The sequence below is a fragment of the Papio anubis genome, chromosome 4 (assembly GCF_008728515.1).
Source record: "Papio anubis isolate 15944 chromosome 4, Panubis1.0, whole genome shotgun sequence".
Classification (NCBI taxonomy): domain Eukaryota; kingdom Metazoa; phylum Chordata; class Mammalia; order Primates; family Cercopithecidae; genus Papio; species Papio anubis.
The window spans coordinates 118105018-118125954 of record NC_044979.1 but is presented as its reverse complement, the minus strand read 5'-3'; the positions used below and the strand labels follow the sequence as shown (position 1 = coordinate 118125954).

The 20937-nt window shown below is 40.6% G+C and overlaps 1 protein-coding gene across 2 annotated transcripts in view; it reads right to left on the bottom strand.

Moving 5' to 3' along the window:
• Positions 1-20937, bottom strand: part of ABCA13 (ATP binding cassette subfamily A member 13) — a 492370-nt gene that overhangs the window by 298548 nt on the left and 172885 nt on the right. For both annotated transcript variants that reach the window (XM_017956721.3, XM_031665413.1), the window contains 2 exons: positions 14195-14371; positions 12528-12834 (listed from right to left, as the gene is read on the bottom strand). In XM_017956721.3, the coding sequence (XP_017812210.3) occupies positions 12528-12834; positions 14195-14371 (484 nt within the window). The remainder of the gene's footprint in view (positions 1-12527; positions 12835-14194; positions 14372-20937) is intronic.

Sequence of the window (20937 nt, the reverse complement as noted above, 5' to 3'; positions counted from 1 at the left end):
TTAGGTGGGAATGTAAATTAGTAGAGACACTGTGGAGAACAGTATGGAGTTTCCTCAAGTAACTAAAAAATATAACTAGAATATGACCCAGCAATTCCAATGCAGAGTGTATATCTAAAAGAAAGAAAATCAGTATATCAAAGAGAAATGTGCACTCCCATGTTTATTGCAGACTTATTCACAATAGCTAAGACATGGAATCAACCTAAGTGTTCATCAATGGATGAAAAGATAAAGAAATGTGGCATATATAGAAAATGGAATATTATTTAGCCATTACAAATAATAAAATCCTGTCATTTGAAGCAACATGGATGGAACTGGAGGACATTATGTTAAGTGAAATAAGCCAGACACAGAAAGACAAATATATGTTCTCGCTCATACGTGGGAGCTAAAAATAAATTGAACTCATTGAGGTAGAAAGTAGAGTGGTGAGTTACCCAGACGCTGGGAAGGGTAAAGGGGAGGGGAAAATAATTAGAGGTTGTTTAGTGTGTACAAATGGAAGGAAGGGATAAGTTCTAGTGTGCAATAGCACACTAAGGGAACTGTAGTTAACAGTAACTTGTACATTTCAAAATAGCTAGAAGACAGGCTTTGGAATATTCCTAACACAAAGAAATGATCGTTGAAGTGACGGCTATCTCAATTACCCTGATTTGATTATTACACATTGTATGCATGTATCCAATTATCACAAGTAACTCATCAATATGAACAACTATTGTGTACAAGAAAAAGCAAAAAATAAAAAATTACATTGAGTAGTGTGAGAAGCCTTCTCCTAGACCCTATTTCCAGGGAAAGAGAAGATGGAGGTTATGTGAGGAATCCATATGTTTTCAGGAAGCACTCTACCTTTGTGGCAATGGAAAAGTAAGCTTTTGAGCTGTGTGGTCATTAGTGGCACCTGGTCTTCACCACCAACAGGATCCTCTTGCAGATACCTGGGCAGGAATATCCAATTCATTCCAGATGAGTAACAACCATGGTAAGAAAAATTTAGCACAACATTTGTGCAAGAAATAAAAAGAGGTTGAGAGTTGCATAATTATTAACAAGTGAAAAACTCATGCCCAAAAGTTGGTCTCATTGAACAGATGATAATAGTGAACATACTTTTTGTCATCACTTTAAATATATTTAAACAATTTAAACAAGGCAAGCCCCTCTATAAGAAACACCACACAGCACAATCATAATAATTGAGTTAATGAGATGGTAAAGCAGCAGAAAGATATGAAATGTGAATTGGAAGAACTTAGAAAAAATATACGAAAAAAACTAACCATCAGACAAAGGAGAATAAAATTGGAAGAAACACAGGCGAAATGATGCTGCACAAAATACAGTAAGGGACGTAGAAAATAGGTGCAAGAAAAGCAACTAAAGGAAACAGGAATAGAGTTTTTTAAAACGTAAAAATCTATTGATTAGAAACACAGGGAAAAGAAATGCAGGCAATTAAACTCTCTGAAAAATAAAAACTAAATATTTCTAAATTTGCAAAGCTGGAATACATCAAGAGTCTCCATTTAAAAAAAATTAAAATCTACACATCCAAAGGATGTGTCTTGTCATCATGGAAAATTGTCCTAGAATGTTCAACAATGAAATATACTCTTATAAATTTATTGAGTTTTCAAGTTACTGGCAGCTTGTCAAAATTACCAAGTCATATAAAAGGGGAAAAATACCAACGTGACCTCAGATTTCTCCATAATAACATTTAAGACCAAACACAATAGAGCTACTATTTTTACAGGATACTTAAGGAAGGAATGAGCTAAGGGTTTTATATTCAGCCAAGATGTCCTTCAAATATAAATGCTACAAAGAGTTTTACGTGTATAAGAATTCAGGTTATATTATCTTATCAGAGCTTCTTAAGGAAATTACAAGATGGCAAACTTCATCCCACCAAATAATGACTGGTAAATTACAGTGAAAGGGCTAATGGTAAGCAATGAGTGCATTTTCCCGTAAAAGCAAGACTAAAGCAAAAATAGGAATTAAGGTTACAAGACAGATTGCAAATGCTACTATTCCCTGAAATGCAGAAATGATATGAAAAACAAATGGAAGGATAATGGGGAATGAGTCAGAGAGGATGAAAAAGTTGGTGCGTGCCAAACTCAAATACTATTTTTTAAAATATTGGCAAATGTAGAATATTAGTATAAGTGTCTTTAACAGTACAAAAGATGACATTAAGTAAGATTAACAATACCAACTAAAATGGCATGATGGACAAGAGAAAATATATGATGAAATAAGAGAATAAGCTTTTATTGCTTGTGGTAAAAAAAAGCAAGGGTTTATATCACTTATATAATGTTATAACTATAAGGTAACCACTATGATAATAAGAAAACATTATTAAATATTAGCTTAAAAGAAAAATTATAAGCATAAGAAACATAAGATAGAGGTAAGACAATATATATACATTTATAATTGCATTTTATACTATCAAAGAATTAATGCCACCTATATAAGCTACATAATGCATACAAGAGACACACCTGAAACAAAATGCTTCAGAAAAAAATTTAAATGAAAGGATGGGCAAAGGCATATCAAGCAAATAGAAACACCCAAAGAAAAAAAAAAAAAAAAAAAGAAGAAGAAGAAGAGGAAGAGACAGTGAAGAAGAGAGAATAAAAGCAGAGTTCACCATTTCAATACCATACAAGCTAGAGTTATGTCCACAAAGCATTAAAAGACACAATTATTCATAGCAATGCACACAGTAACAAAGCACAAATATTCAAAAGCCAAACTCCACAGGAAAAAGAGAGAAGGACAACCAAGGGACTATAATTTACCTATCCCAGTCTAAGACAGACCAAGAGGACATAAATTAAGGATAGAAAAATCCTACGTAACAAAATTAATGCAGATCAAATTCTCTGCCCTACAATAGGGAATTAGAAATTATTTTTGAGTGTCTACTAATCATTCACAAAAGTAGGCTATATATTACTTGATACCAAAACAGAAATAACAAGGATCATATTTTGGCTGCAATTCAGAAATTAAGATTTAGCAACAGAATTTGGCAATGTAGCATATGATGCAATTTTTGTATTTCGTCCATCTGGTATGTAAAAACATGCTATTACAGAGTAGATTTAATTTGTATATTTCTTATTACACGTAAAATGAGTAAACATAGTTTTTCATATTTTTTAAATTCTTGATAATTTCCACCTGGAAATTAAAAGAAGCTTTATTTAAACAGCTCTTGGGTCAAAGAGAAAATAAAAACCTGTACTGCACGCATCTAGAAAACAATAAATTGTTAGCTACATATGAGATCTGTGGGGCATAAGGTAGGAGTTGAAGAAAAATCATTACCTTAGGTACCTACGTATTATATTTAACTACAAATATTTAAGAAAAAAACTAAAAATAATGAATTAAAATTTAGTCTCAAATTATAAAAGAATATATTGAAGATACATAAAAGGAAGTAATAAAAATAAAAGCAGAAATAAGTTAGATGAGAAAAAAGAGAGAATTTATAAAGTCCAAGTATGGTTCTTTGAGAAAATAGAAGTCAAATAAGAAAAGAATGAAATAACTTGCACTTCAAGAATTTTTAAAATGAGGAAAAAGACACCATGTTAAAAGAGGAGCAACCACACGAAGAGAGGAAATGAAGAAGGATGAGTAGGGACAAAGGGAGAAGAGAAAATTATTTCATTTTTTGACTTTAATTCCTCTCTTCTAGGATCTTAATAATTGGAAAGGGTTCGTATTAAAGTTGAAGCATTATGTATTATGTACCACCACCACCAACTGCACTGAGTACCAAGTTTTAAAGAGATGCTCTGATTCTCGTCCTTTGCAGTCTCCACTAGAGCAGGGTGACAGCAGAGCAGATTTAAGTCATTCATAGTTTTCTTGCCTTTTTTTTCTTCCAAACAGGATCTCACTCTGTTGCCCAGGCTGCAGTACAGTGGCACGATCTGGGCTCACTGCAGCCTCAATCTCCTGGGCTCAAGCAATTCTCTCCTCTCAGCCTCCCAGTTAGCTGGGACTACAGAACACACCACAATGCCCAGCTAATTTTATTTTCTGTAGAGATAGGGTCTTGCTATGCTGTCCAGGCTGGTTGTCTCATCTTAATATGGTCATAACAATCTCTGCTCTCAAAGCTTCCTTAAGGCAGGACTACATCCCCTAACATATGTCATGCGATTACAGTGCATGACACGTAGTAAGCACTCCATAAATAGTTCCCAAATGAATATGTAGCACAAAAACCTTCAGCCTAACTCTTGGCAAGATTTTGCGATTTCTAGTTTGTAAAACATGCATCACAAGGACAAAGGATGGAGGGACTCATCCTGAAACAAAACATAAATAAACCAGTAAGTGTAGTTTTAGAACAGGATATTAAGTGTGAATTATTTTCTCTATTTTCTTCACTCTTATCACTTGTTTATAGAACTAAAAATAAAAAACATACACACAAAGGTCAGGGATGCCTCAGTAACCTCAAAAACAGGATTCTCTCCTTATCAGAAGAGCATGAATCAAACTAAGAATCTAGAATATTCTCTGCATGTTTCCCCTTTTCTGGAACCCAAATCAAAGAACTATCTATAAATTGTACCATTACAAAATTAAACTCTTACTTCTTTAAGCCTTTCTAAAGGGATACTCTGATCTTCATAAACATTAATTGTCACCATTGCTTTTTCTACAGGTGGACCTTTTTGGTTCCCATTTTAGTAACCCTTGCTCATGGTATTTGATCTGTTAGTTGCCTGTCAGCACTATCAGTGAGTGCAATGAATCACCCTGAGAAATCAGCTGGTTTTGGTTTTTTTGGTTTTTGTTTTGTTTTGTTTTGTTTTGTTTTGTTTTTTTGCTCAGGATGTAGGACTTTGAGGCAAGTGCAAGGAGGTGGCAAATTTTCGGCCACCACCTTTCAGCCTGGCCTCTGCCCTGCCCTCCTCCTGCCCCTCTCCACTGGTCCCCGTCACCACTACTGCCCAGGAGCAGTCCTCACCAACCCTGGGGAGACACAACATATTTCGGGGCAACTGCTGAATAGAAGGACCAGTGCATTCGGCCTCTGCTTTCTCTCTCTCCCTTTATCCTCCCTTCCCTTTTCATGAAACCAGAGGCGCAGACTCATGTTGCCCCTGTCACTTGCCAGATGTCTGTCTTCTGCTGCCTTCTGCAACACAGTCAGTTGGAGTCTGACGTGATTTGTGAATTGGAGGAGATTAGAGGTCCAGGAAGGTGAAGTAAGGGGCATTTAAGACTCTAGTGTTCCTGACTCAGCCATTGCCAGAGCCGTGCATGAAAGTAAGTGCACCTCCCTAACTACAAACAAAGGGGAATGTTGGCTGTCATTCATTTTATTGTTCCTAGTTTTTGTAACTCCCTCGGGAAAGCCAGGGAGAAGGGAAGATGCTCGCGTGCATCCTCACCTCTCTGAATCTAACACCATCCAAGACCATCAGACCTGTATTGACCTTCTGCATCAGTAGGTGGAAGAACTTTCTCACAGTTGAAGCTGCTCAAGAATGGAGTGGGCTGCCACTCAGAGCACCCACCCACTCACAGTGCCTGGTGTTGCCCCCAACAAGTCTCAGGGTCTCCTCAAGCAGGATGCTTCACTGCCCACTACAAGCCAATGCACTGGGCAGGCAGCAGTTAAACCGTGTACGAAGTGAGGAGACTGACACCCAAAGCTGGTGCAAAACTGGCCCAAGGTCCTGTGAACCAGCAAGTGGCAAAACTGGCACCCAAATGCAGTTTTTTCATCCCAGTTCTGTCATCATTCCAAGTCTGAGACTCTAAAGGGATCCAGAAAGCTTGAAAGAGATCAGATAAACTTAGAAGGTGAGATGCACTGTCAAGATCCAATATGTCTGAAAAAGGAGACTGAGACCTTAATTCAGAGTCCCAGATCATAAAAATTCTACCAAGAAATTCTGCTATATTTTACTAGGTAGAGGAAGGCATGAAACCAATTGTTATCAACCCAGTGCTGCCACTTTTAAAGCATCTGTATCTCTCTTTTCACCCCTTATTAGTTATGAATGTACACTAGCTATTGCATTAAGCAGTGAATTTCTTGACCTCAAGAACTGCATAGTGCTCATCTCTGCATCCATCCCAGCATGGAATAATGTGTGTCATACAGTTAATGTGAAAACAAAATGTTTTTACATAGATGAATACAGGAATAACTATATGAGTGAATGAGGAAGCCCCTTGAAATAATTTATCAGAGGCAGAGCAAACAGTGGATCTAAATGAGCTTGTTTTGGAATTTGGCTAGGACTATTCTTCATTGCACACTACAGTGCCATTTATGACAAAACAATCGTCACCTCTGGCCCTCAGGCACTAAACATACACTGGACCCCATTGTTACCATCAAAACACCCCACACACTTACAAACTCCTACCAACCCAGGTTAAGAAGTACTGCTCAAATCTGAGCTCTGGCTAGGATATAAGAAAACATACCAGACATTCTTTTTTTTTTTTTTTTTTTTTTTTTTTTGAGACAGAGCTTTCTCGTCACCCAGGCTAGAGTGCAATGGTACAATCTCAGCTCACCGCAACCTTCGCCTCCCGAGTTCAAGCAATTCTCCTGCCTCAGCCTCCCGAGTAGCTGGGATGACAGACGCATACCACCATGCCCAGCTAATTTTTGTATTTCTAGTAGAAACCAGGTTTCACCATGTTGGCCAGGCTGCTCTCGAATTCCTGATCTCGTGATCTGCCCGCCTCGGCCTTCCAAAGTGCTGGAATTACAGGCGTGAGCCACCATGCCTGGCCGAAAACATACCAGACTTTCAGATACAATGGAATGAAATGGCAGCCAAGTGACCAAGGCTCCTGCTTAAAGTGCTTAAAAGTAGCAAGTGGCAATTAATACTTTATTTGGGGAGTGAGGGGTATTAAGATGCTGTGAGACCTTGGGGGAAATAACTTACCCTATCAGAGTCTCAATTTCTTCTGTTGTACTTTTAAGGTTCTTAGAGGATAAATGAGATGATTTTTTTAATGTGATACAAAATTTTAAGAGATTACTTTGCTGCTGTTGAAGGAAAGAATATAGACAAATTGGAGAAATGATTTGCTGAGGTTTTAATGAGAAACCATCCTCCTCCGCCCAGCAAGGAGATAAGTTTATAAGAGCTGTGTGGGGCTTGAGAAAGTGAAGAATTATAAAATTTAACGAGCATTTCTCTTCTCCTTCCCACTACAGTTGGTATCATCAACAAATTACCTGCATTGGTGGGACAGCACAGAGCCTGCGGGCAACAGAGGAGGCTCCAGCAGTTCTGAGCACTGGGGGTTATCAGGAATGGGAATTTCTGCTGAGAACAACGATCGTTGACTAAATGGAAGAGAGAGGTGTTTAATAAAGTTACCTGAAGTAGAGCCCAAGGAAGAGAAACAATCAAAATAAATAAAATGAGAGATCCTCTGACTGGTCTGTTGTGGATCAAGCTGATTTTTTTTTAAGCAGGAATTCAACATTTCAAGCATGAGTGGCTGTCAACGCTTCACTCTACACTTCGCCCAAGACACGTCAAAGTCCAGATGCAACGCCTCGTGGGAGCCATCACTCAGCCTGACCCAGCACGCTCCATTTCTCCTTCTCTTGAACCCACCCCAGGGTGGTGTGAATTGAAGCAGCCAAAAAGCAATAGAGGAAATAACAGGTGCCCTTTCAAATAAATATTCTTTGAGCATATAAAACAATTCCAGAATATTGTTGTGGTTTTCGTTTTCTGAAAACTTTTTTAGTAAGTTGGCTTATTCTTTGAAGCAATACTTTAACAATTGAATTCCTTTATATTCTTGAGGTACACACTATAGTTCCAATCATAAAATTACTGTATGATAACTGCCTATGAATCATGGAGTTGATAGGAACATGAAATATCAAAAACTGCTGCTGCCTATCTAACTCTACAGTCTCCAGCAACATTTTCCAATGCATGCCTTTAAGGACATTAGTTCCATGAGCTGCTGGTAGATGCTACATGAAAAAGAAAAGGAGGAGAGAGAGAGATCTGTGTGCAAGAAGAGTGGAAAATTTTTAGTTAAATAGAGTTAAACAGGTTTTGTTACCACAGATGAATTGCCATGTTCCCACCTATAGTAGGTCTCTCCACTTGTTGAGGGGAAGTAGGTCTCTTCCCCTTGACTAATTCAGGACACAGCTGTCCCCCGGGCTTATACACTACCAATTTTCCCATCTTACTGTACTATTCCCCAGATAGCATCTTATATTTAAAAAAAAAAAAAAAAAAAAAAAACTTTTTCCCAAAGAAGAAGTCACTGCCCATTTCTTCCCATTGAGAGCTGTCTGAATTCACTCTCCAATTCTACCCCTCCAAGTCTCCCTTCTATCCACTCTAATTTGGCGGTCATTCTCACCACATCATGGAAGCTGCTCTCTATGAAGTCCTGGATGATGTAAATCCAGTGGTCCATTACCTGTCTTTACCTTATTTCACCCATGACCCACATATGACACACTTGATCACTCCCCTTCCTGGAGTCTTTTGCTCAGCTTGGCCTCAAGGACTCCACACTCTGTAGGTTTTTCTCCTGCCTCAATGATACTTTCTCAATCTCCTCTTCTCCTTGACCTCTTCATGGGAGGGCCCCACACTTGGTCTTGGCCCTCTCTATTTTTCTATCTATACTCCTTCCCATGGTAATATCTTAGAGTTCTAAATGCCATCAAAATGGGGGAGACTCCTAAATTAATAGATCCAGGTACATTGTCCCAGCCTCCTGAATAAATCTGCCTACTTAACATTTCCTTTGGATTCCTAAATGGCAACTAGATATGGCCAAAGCTGAGTTTCTATCCTTATCCTCCAAACCTCTACCCACGGTTTTTCTATCATAGTTAGAGATAATTCCAGCAATCCAGTTACTTGGACCGAAATAGGGGAATCTTCCTCGATGTCTCTCTATCACACATTCACAAAATCTTTTGGCAATTCTGTTGCCTCTACTTCTTGAATGCAACCAAGAATCTGACCACTTTTTACCAGTTTCTCTGCTACCACACTGGACCAAACCACCATCATCTCTCACCTGGGTTATTACAACAGCCTTCTAAATGATTTCTCTGTCCCACACATACCCCTACAAGCTCTTTTCCACACAACGGCTTGAGCAAGACTTTTACAGTATAAGTCAGATGATGATATCACTCCTGCTCAAAACTCTCCTTCAGTCTTTTAATACCACTCCAATCACCTGCAACCACACAATCTATGATCAGCTCTTGGACTTCATCTCCCACCCTCTCACCCTTGTGCACTCTGCTCTGATGACTTTTCACACATACCCTAGGCCACTCCTACCACACGGCCTTTTCATGGGGGGTTCCTCTGCCCTAGAACACACTTCCCCTTGTGCTTCTGCATCCCATCAAGTCTTTGTTAAAATGGTACCTTCCTGATAGGGTCTACCCCATCCACATTAACAATTCCATCTTCCCCTCCTAGTGTCCCTGACCCTGCTCATCCTATTTCCCAACTCCACGGCACTTCCTGCTTCCTATCATTCAATGCAATTGTCTTCTTAATTGTATTTGTGGCATCCCTGCTTCCCTGGACTGTAAGTCTCACCAGAGCGGGGATTTTTACCTATTATCTTTACTGATTCGCCTATTTTCCTTACTGGTTTACTTATTTTCTTTACTGATTCAGTCTAGAGACTGACAAATAGTACATAAATGTCATTGAATAAATTCATCAATTAATGAATATGTAGCTCATTTAGTAAGCTGGAGGAAACTACTAAAAAATGTTTAACAAATGTTGTCTACAGGACAAACCGTGCTTTAGGATTTTTACTCAAGTGGCTGAGTCCTTTCAAGATCTCAGACTGTGTTTCAATCACTGCAGGTACTCTAAGCCCTCAAGAAAGGGAGACTTTGAAACTAGCGATGAAAGAAGGATGTAGCACAACGAGAAATCTCAAAGATTTAAATATTTCAGAGAAGTAAAATACTTCTTCATCTTTCTCAGAGAAGTAAAACAATACTTCTGAGGAGTTATGTTGCAGTGTCCCAGTAGTAAAATAAGAGGTAATTCCATGACACCAGAATCATACCTGGGCATTCCACTCATTCCAGTGTTTTAGGCTGGAATGTTTCTCATACATCAGAATTTATCTTGAAGGGGTGAAAAAGATACATCTCCATCCATGTGCCTCAATGCCTCCTTTCTAGCTCTCTCACAATGTCCGTTAGCCATACACTATGATCAGTAGGAATTGATTTGTGGGTTTTTTTGTTGTTTTTTTTCTTTTTTTTGAGACGGAGTCTTGCTCTGTCACCCAGGCTGGAGTGCAGTGGCACGATCTCGGCTCACTGCAAGCTCCACCTCCCTGGTTCACACCATTCTCCTGCCTCAGCCTCCCGAGTAGCTGGGACGACAGGTGCCCGCCAGCACGCCCGGCTAACTTTTTTGTATTTTTAGTAGAGACGGGGTTTCACCATGTTAGCCAGGATGGTCTCGATCTCCTGACCTCGTGATCCACCCGTCTCGGCCTCCCAAAGTGCTGGGATTACAGGCATGAACCACCGAGCCCGGCCAATCAGTAGGAATTGAAAACTGATTATTCAGGCCATTTCTAGCTTTCAATCAATACATTTGTAGGAGTGTATGCTGTTCTTCCCATCGTGCCTTCTTGGGAAATATCCTGTGTCAGAGTGGACAAAGTAAACCCCCAGCCTCCTCCTGTGAACAGGAGCAGAGGGAATTGTCATCTTCCCATCCACGTAAGCACAACCCCCCTCTTTCATGGGTGGAGATCATAGCATACTTTGGAGCTAGGAGACTGTCAGAATGCGGTAGATTTGAGGTTTACCTTTAGAAAATGAGCATAATAAAACATTGGCTTCTCTCAGTATCTAATACAGATCATTAATTCTCAGACCTCTCAGGTGTTTGAGGTGAGGATGAAGTGTTTGTGCGTGACAACTAGCCAACAACAGCAGTTTCCTCGGGTTCTGCTCCTGCTGCTATCACCTCCAAGAAAAATGCTTTAGGAGCAGAAAATCACTGGTTGAAAATGTTCAAAGCCAAAAATATCATCACTTTGAAAAGAAAGAAAAGCTGTCATTTTACAAAGAAAGAAGTTAAGAGGCTTACTAACAGTCCGACTAACAAGGCAGCCCCTGAGTGAAAATGTCGCCTTAGTCTCTTTTTTGCTGACCTTTGGTTCGCTGCACCACACTAGGCTATCCAAGATAAATCCAGTCAGGTGATCTTCAGCCTTTATCCTCCCACTGTGGGAAAGTTCTTCCTGTACCACCAGCATTTTCATAAAAAAAATGTGTGGATGTGCTCTTATGTATGCGGCATATCACTAGATGGGAAGGAGGGGTTAAGACATCAAGTCACCTGTCCTTACATGTGTGTCGCCCAGTCACGTAGAGAGGCAGTCCTGATTTCTGCTTGGTGGTCCATGGCTCTGCCCCAGTCAGGGGTGGGAGGTGCCATGAGTTGTTACTGGCAGTGTCTCGATGAAGGATGAGTACTTGTCCCTGTTCTCGTAACTAATAGAACATGCAAACCTGTCCCTTTAGTATTGTAAGAAGGTGGTAACTTCCTGAGGCCCTGCAACAGAGCCAGCATGCAGGGACTGCAAATGAACGACCTGTGTTATCCAGAGCCAGGCCAGCTGTGGGAGCAGGATGCTTATGAGAACAGTATGTACCATGAGGAAAGTAAGAAATCCAGGCTGAGCCCCACAGCCCACAGCAATACGGCTCACCCCCCTTTGGTGAGCTTTGAAGTCCTTTCATTGTCTGACTCTGCCAAGGTGTCCAAGCTCACCCTCAGGTTCACTGAGCCCCAGTCCGACCACAGCCTCCTGTCCTCTCTGCAAACATCCCCTGCCTGGCCTCCCTGATGGATGCTTTAATGCCTCCATCATGTCCCCTCCAAGTCCTCTTGTGCAGCTGCTCCAGCCCTTCACTGAGCTTCCCCTCTATTCCTGTAGATGTCACCAGCCAAATTATACAATTGAACTCCTAAATGTTCTCGTATTACTTCATGGGTACCTAAGCCACGATCAAGGCCTGTATGGAATCCCTCGCCACCCTGCCCAGTATACAGCCTATGTCTAAGGATTTGCACTGCAGAGAAAATAACCTCCCTCAGTTTTCCCAAGATTAGATAAGTGGAGTCTTTTGTTGGACATGCACAGCCCTTGTGAATGTTATTCATCAAATATATTTTAAGTGTATTTAAAACTGTAGATGATGCCTGATGTCAAATTTAAAACTTCACTTGATTGTATTAACTCAACCATTATATTTCTTCTACCTGAAGATTACAAGCATATTAAAAAAAAAAGAACCTTACAAAATTAAAAAGTAGGTGGTGAACTTTTTTAACAGTGCTTTTTGAAATAACCATAGAAAAACTCAGAGTTTTCTCTCCTCGGCTTGCCAAATGCAAGGCCCTTCTCACTGTCGGTGGTTCCAGCCCCAGGCTACTCACAGATCGCTGGTATGGCAGGGGTAAGGGGCCGCCTGAGTCTGTGCTGCTGGTTCCAGGACTTCCTGCCCAGTCTGCACCAAAATGATGGCTCTTTCGATCATGTCTTGCAGTGGGACAAAGATGTAGTTATATTTGAATCCATCAGCTGGTAGATTCTGAGGGTGGAACTTCCAGGAAGGGTTTTTTACCACATCTGTTCGCATGCTGTATAACACATTGGTCCGGATTGTATATGAGACATGGGGTGGCAGTTTGACAGACTCTGATCTGAAGCTCTTGCCGAGTAAGGAATTGTTGAAAATGATACCTAGTGGCAGAAAAGGAAAAGTGAAGCATTACCACACTGCAGGGAGTGGCTCTAACCACGTCTACACTGGGCAAGACAAGAAAGTTGCAGGAGCCTGACACTCACAGCCCTCCACTCCTGCAGACTCAGAGCCCGAGCCCCCAGGGGCAAAGCTGACTTTCAGTCACACAGGCAATTGGTGGTAAGCCTAAACCAAGATCTCTTAATTCCCTGTCCAGTGCTGCTTTGTATTTTTCATAAAAGCAAACTGTGGTATAATCAACACAAAGAAATTATTTGTTAGATGATTTTTGCAGGGATTTCTTCTCTTGATTGCAGATGTTAACTCAATGTGCAGAATCCATCTCTTTGGGGTTACTTATCATTCATAACTTAAATACATGGATTCTATTTTATGCCACATGGATTCTTTGAATTGCGTTCATAAAGCCTATTACAGCTAAATCATGTCCGCTATTAAATTCATATGTAGAAGTTCTAACCCCCAGTACCTCAGAATGTGACTATATTTGGAGATAACATTTAAAGAGTAATCAAGTTAAAATGAGGGCCATTAGGGTGCGCCCTAACTCAATATGCAGGTGTCTTTATAAAAAGAGGGAAACTTAAACACAGAGAAATACATAGAGGGAAGATGAGGTGCAGAAAGCCAGGGAGAAGATGGCCACCTACAAGCCAATGACAGGGGCCTAGAGAAGATCCTCTCCTCATAGCCCGCAGGAAAAACCAGTGGATGTCTCCATCTGGAATATTTAGCTTCCAGAACTCTGAGACAATAAACTTCTCTTGTTTTAGTCTGCGATACTTTGTTACAGCAACCTTAACAAACTAATAGAAAACTTCTATTAAAAATAATTAAATGTATATTCCAAAAGAATATGAGAGCATCACCATATTTATCTTGAATGGGTGAACAATTAAATAATGGAGTAGAGTTGACCATTGCCTGCTCTCCGCCCCAACCAGGATATCAAGATACTCTGATCAAAGTAAAGGTGATGCAGGAAATCAGAGTATAATTTTAATCAGGAATAATAAGATTTATGAAGTGAGATTTAACCAGAACATGATGTCATAAAATGGTAAGAGCAGAAGCAGTAAATAGCAATGGTCCTAGGATGGTGAAAACGTTATTAGTCACTATGGCATAAGGTACAACTTTTTATTAACCAAGGCAAATATTTCTGTTTTATTTTATGTTTTATCTAAGGCAACTAATTCTGCTTTATTTTATGTTTTATCTGGAAAGGACTTCTTTTCTTTCTGAGCTATCGTAAGACACCTTTAGGGAGAAACTCCCAAAATGACAACTTACAGGAGTTGGCACCTTGTTGAACGTATTTTTTCATTGCGTACTTACTGGCCAAGAAGCTGTTCTGCTGCAAGAGTTCATGTGCTTTAGTCTCCAGGATGTCGACAGAATGCACAGCCTGGAAACGGTTCAGCGCCACGCAGGAAGAGAGATTGACCAAGATGCTGCCCAAGAAACGGAAGTGTCCAGCGCCTGCGTGGTTAAACATCTCATCCAGCAGCCCTCCTGAGGAAAGTGAACAGATTAGGACAGATCAACTTCTGTTTCTTCCCAGTGCTTACCGCTCATATAGTGGAGATTGTGCAAATGAATTTGAAAATGAATATGAATTCTTCCACTAAAAATTGCTCAAAAGAGTCAAATTTTGGTCATATGCGAAATTTCCCATTTACTTGCTGCGTGTAAAGTCTCCCCTTTTATACGCATGTTCTGTAACACTGATACTTACGTGTACTTGAGGGAAAAAAACAGTTAAAGCACAAAGGGTAATACAGCAGCCTAAGGAAACACAAGTCTCCCCTTTTATACGCATGTTCTGTAACACTGATACTTACGTGTACTTGAGGGAAAAAAACAGTTAAAGCACAAAGGGTAATACAGCAGCCTAAGGAAACACAGTTGGAGACAACAGGATAAACATCAGAGGGAAAGTCTACATGTGTTAGGAAAGACCCTCTCACGGAGAGCTCAGGGAAAAAAAGTTTCAGCCTGGAGTCAAGTAATTCTAAAAAAAACATGCTTTCCCTGAAGCAGTCATTTTGGGAAAGTCATTTTATTACATTAATTTTGCAAAAGCAATTATGAAGGAGCATTGGCACTGAGGAAACCAAATCCTTGTATAGTCTCTGTCCTGGATCTGTGCATTGGAAATGGAAACAGAGCAGCAGAGTAAAGTAGCAACACCTTGGCTATGAATGCTGACATCAAACATTTTCAGGGCAAAGGACTGAGGCTATCTCAGTATTTTCACTCTGGTTTCAGGAAGGAGCTGGAAAAACCAAATGATCTAGAACAAGGCCGCGTGGGAATGCTCAGAACATGACCTCAAGAAGAAAAGCAGCAGGAAAGATGGCAGAGTCTGTGGGTGGTGGAGCTGTGTGGGGAACCAAGCTGATCAAGTTTGTTCTGCAGGAGGCCCTGCCAGCAGAAGATGCCCAGGGCCACCCCATCATATCAGGTGAGGCGAATGTGCCTTCACCCTCGGTGGTACAAGAGGAAGTGATCCTGCTCATCTAGTTGGTGTGACGTTCACAGCAAAGGAGTCTCAACCCACCCTAGGACCCACTCCTTAACGAAATCAAGGGCTTTTTTTTTTTTTTTTTTCCGCTCAGGACTTTATCAAGAAAATTTAAAAATTAATTGAGAAAAACTGAACACACCTGAAAGCATATCAGTGTGTTTTTAGAAACCCACAATGTGCACAAAAACACACAGCAAATTATAAAACTCTGTAGACAAAATCATTGTGGGGCATTTGTCGGTTGCCAATGATCACTTTCTCAGCTATGGGAGCTGCTTAATCCAGTCTCAAGCAGTGGGGAGACCTCAGCTTCTGACACATAATCCTCTCAAAAAGCTCTCCTAAAGGAGCTCGGTTACAACTAGCCTCCACCCAACCCCAAATCTATCAGATTGACCAGAACCATCCACTGTCTGGGAAATACCAAGTCAGAAAGAAATGCAAGCATGTTTAGAATCTTCCAAGATCAGGCTTACAAATTCATATGACACTTAACATTTCTTGGACCTTTTACTTGTACCAAAGAATATGATGTACTTTGGGACAAGTGTTGAATGACTAACATTCCAGTTCTATGTTATTCTGCTATTGAATATACAAATGCATTCTCTATCCAACAATGTTTGTTGCTGGTGATTCCTGGGAATGTTACAGAGAAGGGATCCCAATCCATACTCCAAGAGAGGGTTCCTGGATCTCGTGCAAGAAAGAATTCAGGGTGAGTCTGCAGTGCAAAGCAAAAGCAAGTTTATTAAGAAAGTAAAGTGGTGAAAGAACAGCCACTCCATAGACAGAGTAGGATAGACGTTCCCAAAAGTAAGAGGAGGAACACATCCACCCCAGGTACAATGCTTGCAGATATAGGGAAATATGTCCTACTATAAGGATTTGTGATAAAGGATTCATTTTCTCAATTACCATATTTTGCAAGAATTGATATTATTCAGAATGCTTTTGTTCTCCAGATATCAGGATATCTGGACGCACCCAAGTCTAGGGCTGTTTCGTAAACATTATTAATTTGTTCCCTAACTGTAAACATCTGGAGGCTAGGAATGCCTAACTTTCTGAGAATGCAGCCCAGCAAGTCTCAGCCTCATTTTCCTAGCCCTCACTCGAAATGGAGTCGCTCTGGTTCCAACACCTCTGACAGGCACACTGTAATATTCCACACCAGACTTCCAAGTGTCCAGCTAGGAAATATTTTGTGGAACCGAAGTTCTCTAGGTGTGCCTCCAGTGTCAGCCCTTGACTTTGTTCTTCTCCTCTGTGGTCTGGGGGCAGCCTCTGCCTGCAGGTTCCATCACTTGCCCTCCATTGTATGATGACAGACAACAATCTATACCTGGCTCTGTGTGCAGGCACTGCTTCCTGCTGGCCCTCCTGTATCTCACTGATCTCCTGAATGCTCAGCTTTCCAAATGGCAGTCAGCTGCTCCCTGTGCTCACTTCCACTCTCCATCGAAGCTTGGAGCCTACCTGCCATCCCAGGCATTTGTCACCAAACATGGCAGCATCAGTCCCCACTGACGGCTGCCTCTGTGTCTCATGCTCACTTCCCTCCTCTACTGGTTTCCCTGCTCCCAGATCCTCCTGGCATCCAAGGTTTCTGGATTAAGTCTGGACATTGCTTGCTTGGCACCCTACCCAGGTTTGAAAGGGGTGTTGGGGCTCTGTAAAGGGGGGCCAGCCCTGAACAAGAAATTACATCAAGATCCATCTCCATCATCCTGAGGTCTGTAGAAAAATCAGTTGACCTGTCCTAGCCTCAACTTCTTCCCTGGTAAGGAAAGATTAGTTTCCATCCACCAACTTCAGATGGCTGAGAATACGTAAGCTTCCAAACAACATCAAGGAGTGTGGGGCTCCTTCTGCCCTTCATCCCCTCAACCTGCATTGAACAGTTTCTCAAAGAAAAGACTGTTGTTATGTTGTAACTGCTGTTACTATGTTCCAGTAATTTTCAGATCTCAGGCCAAGACATGAGTGTAAGGATTTGGGAAGGCTGGATTTCTGATAATTAAGCTTTTGCTAATTATCTACAATAATAGTGAAGCATCATTGTATGAGTGTCTGTCTCGTGCCAGGTACAATTCTGGGCACTTGTGTATTGTCTCACTGAATCCTTATATCCACAAGGAATTGCTAGTGGCATGTTCATTTTAAAGTATAGGAATTAAGGGACAAAGAGTATAAGCAACCAGTAAGTTTCAAAACCATGATTCACACACATGCCATCTAGCTTTGGGGTCCACCTTCTTACAAATACACCAGGCTGCATTTATATTGAGTGGAACCATATTAAACTTCTGCTTACTGTGTGTCAAAAATATTCAAACATCAGGAATTCCAGACAGCCCTGCCTAACACATAGTAGAAGAATTACATGATCTGGAATTCAAAGAATTGGGTTTTTGATTCCACAGAATATTGTAGTGCCTTGAAAAAGCCAGTCTCTAAGCCTGAGATTTATCATCTATATTTTAGAAAGAATGAAAATCTTGGTACTGTTTTCCAGAGAGAGATAAAAAATATAAAAAAAGACATAAAGCCATTTAGTAAACTCTAAAGCAGAAAATCAATTAACTATTGCCATCGGAGCTCTCACACACATCTCATAGAAATCCTCCCATAATTCCCAATTTGGTAGAGCCTGAAGGACCTGGTTAAGTTAAGACCGTCAAACTGAATTCATAGAAGAATAAAGCAAGCTCACTGGAAAAATCAGTGAGAAGAAAATAGTTCAAGCCACAGTTTTCAAATCGCATCAATAGCAGAAACACGTAATTGCACAGCAGTTTTCATTTCTCATTTAGTTTTATAGTCAACACTTTCTAAGGTTTAAGGCAGAAAAGGACCTTTGGTGTTTGGATGACACAATCAAAGAGGAGGTAGAAGGATCCACAGCGTAGCATTTTCTGCCTCAGAGTGTCATGAGTCCCCCGAGTTCCCCAACTGGGACACAGCATCTCAGAGTTCCTTGGAAAAGTTCTGAGCCTTTGAGCCACTGCAAGGCACACCAGTGAGGCCTTTCCCTCGGCACTGACATGGAAGGATTAGAGGGTGGCTAGCAGTCTGGTCCAGCCCACCTCACTCAATAAGAAGTCATGTGGTTTGGTTTAAAGAATTTATCTTGGCATGGTGCCCATTTGGCCTGGAGATGGGGACACAGGATCTCCACCGCCTACTGGGCCTTGTGGCAAATGGGTCAGATGGAGTTGGGTGTCTGCTCACCACCCCTCAGTGGACATCTGAGGCTGTTTAATCCTTGTCCTCTTTATGAAAGGGAAATGATAATCATCTGCTCAATGGTCTTTTTCCAAAGATGAAGTAGAATAACATGTAACATGCTTGACACTGTGTCTGGCACATAGAGAGCACTCAATAACTATTTCCTAGTATCACAGTTACTAATACACTATGTAAAGTTGTTTTCAGTAGAGGAGCAGACAAACGCCACTGCCTTTATTCTGCTCTAAGACTCCAATATTAGTTCAGGTAACACAGCACAATCAAAGCAATGTCCTGTGTGGTAGGGGAATTTCCAGATTTCCAGTCCCACCCCAACCCAACCAAAATGAAACACTCAGCACCCCAGTTTATCTGCTGTGGGAACATAGAGGGCCAGGGCTGGACAGCTAGCCTGGACTGGCTGTTGCGGAGCCAGTGCTGACACCAGCAGTCTTACCATTTCTTGTCTGCTTTCTCTATTTCCTTCTCTAAGATGGCACCACATCTCTGAACCAGCCCTTGGCTGATGACTCCAGCAGACTGTGCTGACAGTGCCTTGTTGCATTGCACTTCTCAAGCTACTCCACCCAGGGAGAAGGGTGGATACAAGGGTGTGCAAGAAGAAGACAGGATCCTGGATGAGCCTTGAGAAGGTGAAAATTGCACGAAATAACTGATTTTTGCGTGTGAAAATGTTATATTGTACTAGTCTACTCATTTGTTTTAGTATAAAATTATGTTTCATTGCCCTCAAAATGTTGCTGCAAAAGTGATTCCTTTGGACATTTCATCATGTTTACGCCATGATCTTCCATGGGCTCTGGAACACTGCCTAGCACCTGCTGGAAGTACTGAGGTCTCTGGTTCTGGAGATAGCAGTGCTGTGAAATGCTACCGTAATGACTGGTATTTATGGGATATGCAATTGCTGTGAATGAAGATTCCCTTGAGGGTTCTTCTGATTTCTAAATAGTGTGGGTATGAGGCTAAACTTGGATATTCTTATGGGCAATTATAGCCCTGGGAGGCATCAAAAAGCAAGACCCACAAAAGACATGGGCTGGGGTAACCTGGTTTGGGAACATAGAAGTGGCATTGACCCCTGCTGTCACTGCTCCAGGAGTGCAGGTCACTATTGTTGCAAAGCTGACAAGACATGGCTTTGCTCCCATGGCAATTGCACTATTTATCTTGTTTCGCATTAGATAGTTATTTAATCTGTAAAAGTTTCACTTTCTTCATCTGTAGCATAAGAAAAGGAAAATTACCCATGAAATTTTTGTGAAAAGTAAATGTAGTTGAAGTTTATATATACACTATAACCTGATTTACAGTAAGTGCTATTATCATGTAACAGCTATAAGGAGAGAGCGAGGCTCCAACTAAGTATCTTTAATTAATTTTTCTGCATGAAAGTAAGCAGAACAACTAGAAAATAGAAAACCAAAAAGTATATTGTGCATTGCGGGGGGCTTTATTTTAATGGAGAAGTGGAGATTGTTAAATTTTGCAGTGTAGAGCAAACTGGAGACATTTTTCTACTGCATCTGTATGTTGCTGACCATTTGTTATTTGGAATAGGCTGCACTATAAGCTTGCCTAGTAAGCGTGGTTAGACAATTTAACTGCATAAAATGGCAGGTGTTAAACACAGTGAAGAGTGACTTGGTCTCATGATAGTGTGACTTTCATTATCTTCCAGTAGCAGAATCGAAACTGCTTTGGAGAAGTCTTTAAGCTTTCTTATCATGCATATAATTGGGAGACATAGGTACCTCTTACAGCCATGCATCACTTAAACATGAGGATGCATTCTGAGAAATGCAGCATAAAAAGGCAGCATTAGGCAATTTCATTGTGTGTGAACATCACAGAGTGGACTTACACAATCCTAGATGTTACAGCCTACTGCACACCTAGCTGTATAGCATAGCCCATTGCTCCTACAAACCTGCATAGAATGTTATTGTACTGAATACTGTAGGCAATTGTAACACGATGTTAAGTATTTGTTTATCTAAAATCTCTAAACATAGAAAAGGTATAATAAAAATATGATGTGAAAGATTTTATATGGTATTAAATGATACACTTGTATAGAGTACTCACCAATAAAGTCTGCAGGCTGGAAGTTGCTCTGATGAAGCAGTGAGTGGTGAGTGAATGTGAAGGCCTAGGACATTACCATACACCACTCTACACTTTATAAACACTGTATATTTAAGCTACACTAAATTTATTCTTTAAATTTTTCTTCAAAAATAAATTAACCTTAGATTACTGTAACTTTATGCTTTATAAACTTTTTAATTTTTTAACT